Source organism: Podarcis melisellensis (assembly GCF_964234715.1).
Source record: "Podarcis melisellensis genome assembly, chromosome: 16".
Classification (NCBI taxonomy): Eukaryota; Metazoa; Chordata; class Lepidosauria; order Squamata; family Lacertidae; genus Podarcis; species Podarcis melisellensis.
In genome coordinates, this window is record NC_138533.1 from 38,280,771 (window position 1) to 38,288,465 (window position 7,695).

At 44.5% G+C, this 7,695-nt stretch overlaps 1 protein-coding gene across 9 annotated transcripts in view; it reads left to right on the plus strand.

Moving 5' to 3' along the window:
• The window catches only part of PITPNM2 (phosphatidylinositol transfer protein membrane associated 2), a 176,416-nt gene extending 170,060 nt beyond the window's left edge, over positions 1–6,356 (plus strand). For all 9 annotated transcript variants that reach the window (XM_081893196.1, XM_081893195.1, XM_081893198.1 and 6 more), the window contains one exon: positions 704–6,356. In XM_081893196.1, coding sequence (XP_081749322.1) covers positions 704–1,051 — 348 coding nt within the window. In that variant the 3' untranslated portion in view covers positions 1,052–6,356. The remainder of the gene's footprint in view (positions 1–703) is intronic.
• The last annotated feature ends 1,339 nt before the right edge of the window (positions 6,357–7,695 follow it).

The window sequence follows — 7,695 nt, forward strand, 5'->3', positions numbered from 1 at the left end:
CTGAAAACAGAAGCATATTTCAGTCAAAATTTTCAGGCGATCAGTGTTACATTTGTACTATTTTTAAATTTTTTGATTTGAGTTTTTTAATAGCATGGTCCAAGCTTAGGCGATGGAGAAAACTGAGTACACAGATCTTGTACACTTCCTTGGAATCCATTTGATGAAACACAGTTTAGACTTATATATTATATTAAATAAAATACATATATACACAAAGTGTATCAAAGAGGAATAATGGCCATTGCAGAAACAGCATTAATATGTTTAGCAAATTTGCTTATTTGGGTTGACATTTAGATGGCTTTTTGCTGAATAACTTATCCTGGTGCACATACAAGTAAGTTGGTTGCCTATATTGTTTTGCCAGCTGCTGAGGAGAATTTTGTGGCTGCTTCTTGATTTCTAAACCAGTGTGTCAGAGAGCCTTCTCCTTGACACTTGACAGGAAGGTAGAGATGACCAGCTTATGGAGGGGTGCACACATCCCACTTACCCCCCTTCAGCAGTGAGAACCACATCCTGTATGGCAGATTATTCTCTGGGTCTGGCAACCTGAGATACATTTGTCACTTGGTAAACAGCTGCCTTGGCAGCATCTGAAATGGCAGCTGTGAAATTGCATTTGGCAATGAAACCAGACTGAAGTTTTGGACTGCAGATGTCTTCCCAAAATAAGCTTTCATTTTAATTAAATTTGCAGTTCATTACCGAGGGATACGCAGCCCACCTGGCCCAGCTGGAATACACCCATCGCTCCCGCCCCGCCAAGAACACCACCCGGATGGCTCTTCGGAAAGGCAGCTTTGGCCTCCCGGGCCAAACGGAATTCCTGCGCAAGAGGAACCACCTGCTGCGCACCATCTCCTCTCAGCCAGCCACGGCAGCCAGCGGAAGCAGTGGCTACAGGCCAGAGCGAACCCAGAGTCAGTCAGAGAGTGACCGGGAGAGGGAGAGGGAGCGCAGCCAGAGGAGCATGAGCCTTGCCACAGGGTGCTGGGGCCGGAGCACAGCCTCCAGACTGGAGCCGGGGGGCCTGGGCCAGAAGTAGAGCAGCCGGACGGCAGCAGCAGGAGGCAATCGTGCATGGCAGCAGCAGTGGAGGTGAAACAACCGAGGCCTGTGGTGTGGGGTAGTGGGGCAAACATGGTGCTACTCATTGCCAGAGAGGCGGTCATAACTTTATGAGGCGATAACAGACTGGTCCCCCCCCCATGCAAAACACACAGGCCTTGGTGACGGGGGCACTGGGTTTTTGCAGAGCACTGTGCAAAGAGGAACAAGAAAACTGCCTTTTCAAGCAGAGGGGCATCAGGAAGGGGAAGATGAATACTTTGGCAGCTTCTGGGTGCAGCTTTTTCCTGCTCCCCCCTTTCTTACCCAGGTTTGGTGATTGTAAATATGTGCCTCCTCAGCTTCTTAGCCATCAGTCAAGGATGCAACGGAGGGCGGGAGCTTCCCAGTGCCATGTGTGGGTAGAACTGGAGGAGTCAGGCGGGGGAGCCACAACTGTGGGCTTGTTCTGCTATCTGAAGTGAAGGGAGCTGCATCCTGCCACCGCTTTGAAATAAGTTGCTCCACTTCTGGAATCTGGAGAGACTCGGGTTGGACACAGGGAAGAGTTCAAGACAAGCAAAGGATGCTTAAAACACACTCCTATTCTGCTAGGAAGCAAAGTCATGTTGGCAATGGCTAATTCAAGGCATCTTTGGTGGGATCCGATTAGCAGTTTGTTTTATTTGGGTACAATTTCCTATGATTTTTTTTAAGTGAACATCTTAAAAAAGGAGGGAAAGCAAAAACCGGATTTTGGAAACTGGTGGATTGTCCTAATGCAGAGAAAGGATTTTATCTGCTGCTTTCTGCTCCTTGGTGTGTGGGGGAGGGGGCAGGGTGAAAGAAGTTGGGCAGTTATCCAGTTACTACTTTGTACTTTTGGAAAGTACCAACAGTTAGTTTCAAGCGTCTAGGAAACAAATAGCAGAGTGCTATTTTTGCTCAGCCTAAAAAAAGCGAAGTCCAAATTCTTCCCCACTCCGCCCACTTCTCTTCTGCCTCTTGACCAGAAGGGGGTCCGTCCTTCTTTCCAACTTTTGCAATGGCTTTCAGCGGAGGATGTAAATTTTGCTTTTCTTTTTAACTATAGTTATGCAACTGTAAAACCTCATTGTTTTTATTTGTTTTGCACTGATAATTTTTAGAAAGGAGGCCTATTACTATTTTATGAAGCTACACCCTCCCTATTTATAGCGCATGACAGTCAAATGTTGCTAAGCCAGGATGCATCTACCCAAATGCAAACATGCACACACACACAGGGCTTTTCCCCACCAACAATGTCAGGAGATTTAAAAAGAACAAGTGCAACAAATTGTGAGGTACAAACCAAGGGAATGCGATTTTAAAAAGGAGAGGATAGACATATCTTAAATTTCCCTCTGTACAGGAGTTGCGGGTTTGATGGTTTGGGTTTGCTGCAAAGTTCTGTGAAGTACATTTGCGAGCTCTGCCCCGAGTTCTAAAGAACGTGCTTGGTTTACAACACCTTATAGTAGCTGTTTGAGAATGGGGGCAAATTGCACAAGGGAACATAGGCCCACAAGGAAGGGTCTGCAAAATTTCCCTAGCCACCATCATGCCACCTCACCCTGCAGATTCAGTTTCCAGCTGTTGCAGAACACAGTTAGCCTGAGATAATGGACTAGTTCTCCAAGAGCTGGGGTTGCCCTTTCTTGCCTATAGCTTCTGGCATTTTTTATATTTGCACAGGTGTGCTTCTTTGTTCAGTGTTCCACTTTATACGTAAAACATTTCCCCCCCTAGACCAACATCTCTTTCATTGTTTCTTCTTTTCAATACCAAGACTCGGCAGCACTGTGAATCACAGCCTCTTTCCAAGCCACGAGGCTCAACAACTCACCCGGACCTGTAAAAAGCTACTTTGCTACATGGGTTTCAACACCAAATTTAAAATGGTGTGCTCCATCCATATGAATGTGATTGTCCAAAAGGGGTAAAATCCATTTATTTATCCATGGAAACTGCTGCTCTTTTCAAATGAAGCTTGCAACTCCCAACATTTCTTAAATGGTTGATGATGAGCCATACTGCAAGATTATAAGCCTCTTGTCTCAGATGAAGTCAACAAGAAAATCTTGGCGAGTTTTTACTACTTTTTTTTTTAAAAAAAACCCCAATCACTATTGACTTCCCTTTCTCCTCAGCCTAGCTCTTTGCAAATATACATCAAAAAAATGAGTGGGTGGGTGTTTGACATGCAGAATCCACATTGATTGCATTATAGCTCTTTGCTAGCTCAGTGTATCATCTGACCATCGCAAAAACAGACTAGGCGGCCACATGATCTGGATTTGAGTTACATTGATTTGGGCCTCTCCCCTGAACAGTCAAGACATGACATGTACATTATTCAAACTTTGAGACGTTCAGTGGCTCCTTTTTAGTGTGTGTGTGAGTGTGTGAGAGTAGCTAGTGTAAAGGAAAAAAACCAATGTAAAATGCCTGGATACGGGTTGGGGAGGAAGTGGGTGAGATATATATATATATATATATATATATATATATATATATATATATATATATATATGCAGTGAAAGTAATTTATTTTATGTACAAAGCCTATGTCTGGAGGGAAATAAACCTTCAGGTTTTGTTAACATTTCAAGACCCAGCTTCCCCTCCCCCTTGTTTTCAGGCATAATTTACAACAGACGCGTTTTATGGACCAAGTTCAAACTGTCCAAGGATGCTAAAAGAAATCTTCTCATTGCCTCTCACCAATCCATATTTGAAACAAATGATCCGTAAGAGGGGCAGTCCTTCCTGTGTACACCCCCACCCCTTGGCCAGACATCTCCTCTCTTCCAGCCATTCTCCCTGTTTCTTTTCAAGGTGGTTGTTTTGTGTGTGTAAGGAGATGGGGGTGGTTCTTCATCCTTCTTTGCGATTGTAATAATTTTGAATTAAGTGAGTGGCAAGCAAGTGACATTATGGCTGAAGACTTTTTTCATTTTTTTAAGCTCTCCAGGATGCCATCATTCTGGTCCATGACTTATGTATGTATACCCCTCGTGTGTTGTCCTTGATGTTGAAAGCTGAACCTGCTACTCTGGCATTAAACAAACAATAGCAATAGCTTCATTAGAAAGTAGTGTGGCTCCCTCTGGAATGAATCTGGAGAGCAGCATTCGCCATCCCAGTTGGAAATTCAAAGACTGATTTGTGGAATCTGAAGCCATCTGTATTTAATGCTGTAGCCTCAGTGATTGTCTTTCCTTGAGATCAGTGCCCCAGATCCAGTTTATACCTTAAGGGCCAGTAAGTGTCTATTATGAGGCTGTGTCTCTGTGGCACTTTCTGACAGCTCAATGGAGTGGGGAGGTAGGAATGCCCCTGGAAAGGGCAGGTCTGCTAAACTTGCTGTGGGAACCTCAGGTGTGCAGACTTGCCCCTCAAGAGTCTTCTCAGCCCGGTGAATGGATGAGTGGTCAGGTAGAACAGTTTCAGTACAGTACATTGCGTATACTAGAGCCACCTGGACGTGCCTAGAACTCAGCCAGTATGATGATCAGCCTTTCCCAACCTGAGACCTTCCAGATGTTTTTAGCTGCAAGGCCCAGCCAGCCAAGGAACAGGTAAAACTTGCACTTTTTGTCTTGGGATCACATAACTTCTGTTTGTTGTTGTCTTTGAAGTATGTTTTGCAAGTAATTTGGACTCTGAAGTGGTTTCCTCTTTTAAAAGACAGGGGAACATATTGGGGTGATATTTGAGGAAAGGAGTGGTCAAGAGATCAGGAACTCCCCCCTTGCAAATATTTATAGGAGCTTGCACTAGCAACCTGGTGTTTGGGTGGCATTTAGAATTCCCATGAGATCAAGTGCTCTGGCCCCATCTCCCCCATCCTCCTGCCATAAGCCAAGGGACTTTGCATAATGCAGTGCTGTGTGGTTTACATCATGTATTCACACTGCACAACTGGAGCTGCCTTGGCACACAACAAGAATTTTGCTGAGTTTGGGTCTATTTTTTAACATAGACTTAATTTACTGTTTTCAGATGTTCCATATCAACAGACCTTGCGTTTGGGGAAAAGTTTTGCAGGGTAATTTGGTGCTGAAGTGTTTAAACTTGGCTAAAAATGTTTAAAGGCATCACATGGGACTAAACTTTCATTTCTTTTAAGCCAAAAAAGGCAAGCTTCTCATCCATATGGCTGCAGATGGGCAGGGGAAAGCCTAATGCTCTGAAAAGCCAAGGTGGGTGTGGAGTTTAATAAAGCTTACCTCTGCACAACCCCCAAGTTTGCCAGAGCATGCTAAATTTTGGAAAGCTCCTAAAATGTTTGCAGTCTGAGAAAACAAATGAAACAAAAGCACACACATAGGTTCTATATGGCATTCCTATGACACAATCCTATACATAACTACCCAGACGTAATTTCCATTGTGTTCTGTGGCCTTGCTCTACATTACTCCCTGGTAAGTGTGTTTAGGATTGAAGCCTTAGATATCCAAACATTACAAAAGGGCACTGACAACACCAGCCTGCTGGAATGAAGCAGATCTAGATGGCAGGGAGTCTACCTAAGAACCCCATAAATACCACCCAGAATTCCATTCAAAGAAAATTAGGATATAAATGTACAAAACAATCAATGGTTTGATGGAAAAAGAGGCCCAACCTGTTGTATACATTCTTCCCAAACAAGATAGCTTCCCTGTAATTCGCACTGGGGCCGGATTGTTCACATCTTTTGACAAACCAACTTTAATTTTGATGAACGTTTTGTATCTTAAAGCTAGCTGAAGGGAAGTTGCCTGCCAGAGGCAGGGTGGGGAGCGACGTCAGTTACAAACAAAACCCTCCTCCTCCGAGACAGTTTTATCCCGGGCTTTACTGGAGTCATCCCTCTCGTTCAGGTATTTACCACCATTGCTGCAGTTTTTCCTGTTAGTTCCAAAAGCCTTACGGTTTTGTCTCCCTCTCTTTCATCACTGAGACCCCACCCCACACTTCCTTCTCCTCCCTGACTGTTGCTCTGCATTCAACAATGTTCATTCTGTTGAATGGTGGGCGGAGGGCAGGCTTCTCAAAGATTCGGCTGGAGGGGCAGCACTCCAAGAACGTTCCCTATGGAAAGGTCACAAGGGCAAATCAGCCCAGAGTCCAGCTACCTGCGTTTGTGTCTGCATGATCCTGTCTGTCTCCTTGCTCTTGTATGTGAGGACCACCCTCTTCCTTGCTGGTCCTGCCGCCTCGTCCTGCCACCTGGTTGTGCTTTGTATATGGTTATCCCTTGTACGTTAACACCAATTAAAGGAAACGGGAAGGCTCTCTTGCTGTGTCTGCTTCTTTGCAAAGTCCACAAAAGGCATAAAGCTTCAAAGTGACTTGCTTTCAGAGCCCAAGAAAGTAGCCCTGAAGCATCAGACCAAATCCCAGCATTCTGTCTTTAGATTTCCAGGGAAAATCCGCAATCGGGACACCATGGCAATGGGCTTCCCTTCTTGTTGTTTGTCTCCAGATACTAAGGGACAAAGAGCCTCTCTACAGAGCAATGACATTAAGCCCAGGGGCAAGGAACCTTTTCCAGCCTGGGAGCCACATTCTCTTCTGAGCAAACTTCTGAGGGCCACATGCAAAAGTGGGTGGAGCCATATGAATTTTACCTTTATACATTTGTTTCTACATACCCATAACACCCCTATCTCTCCTCCAAACAGGCAAAAGAGATTTCCAGTGTTCTAAGGCATCAGGCCTTGGGAAAATCAGGGTTCACATCACCACTGAGTTATGAAGCTCACCAGGTGACCTTAGGCCAGTCACTGCCTCTCAGCCTAACCTACCTCACAGGGCTGTTGTGGAGTTCAGATGCAGAGCTGGAGGACCATGTACACCATCCTGAGTTCCTTGGAGAAAGTGAGATATAAATGTGATAGCAACATAAATATTCAGGGGGCAAAGCAGGACCACTGAGGATAGGAATGGCCTGAAGATGCAGTGTGTGTGGCCTGGCTCAATTTCTGAGGGCCAGTTGATGAGACCTGGACTCATATTTAGCCTCCAGACCTGAAGTTCATAATCATTCCTGCACTAAGCTATTATGGCTAAGAGTTACATTAGTATTTTGGTGCCCTGCAAGATATTCATACAACATCCAACTAGTATGTCATGGAGAAAGCTTGAAATGCATTTAAATTAGAGCTGCTTGTCAGTAGGGATCAGTCTATTTCTGCCCAGTGTCAGGTTAGCAGATGTTCATTAATAAGTCAGTTCTGTCTTGTTTCCATAAGCAAAAACACAATTGTGCTGCACATTTATCCTAAAATGAGCATTTTGTATTGCACTGCATATTTTAACCTAAAATAGAAATTTTATATGCTTTTTGAGCACAGAGCAGTATTGAAAAAAAAATGGAGAAGTGCAAAAATTATAACTGCAATCCAATCTGTTTATCAGTCTGCCAAGTATGAATTGGTCCAGTTCTCTGGTGTCCCCACTTGTCAGGGAGGAGAAAGAGCAGGTCAGAGGAAGCATCTCAGGTGCAAATCCCCCTTTCAGTCAGGAGGTTCAGAAGCTGGCTTGGGCGAGTCCCAACTTCTCAGCACTACCTATTTTACGGAGCTGTTATGCAGTATGTGCAATATGGATGCATTTATACCCCACTCTGAA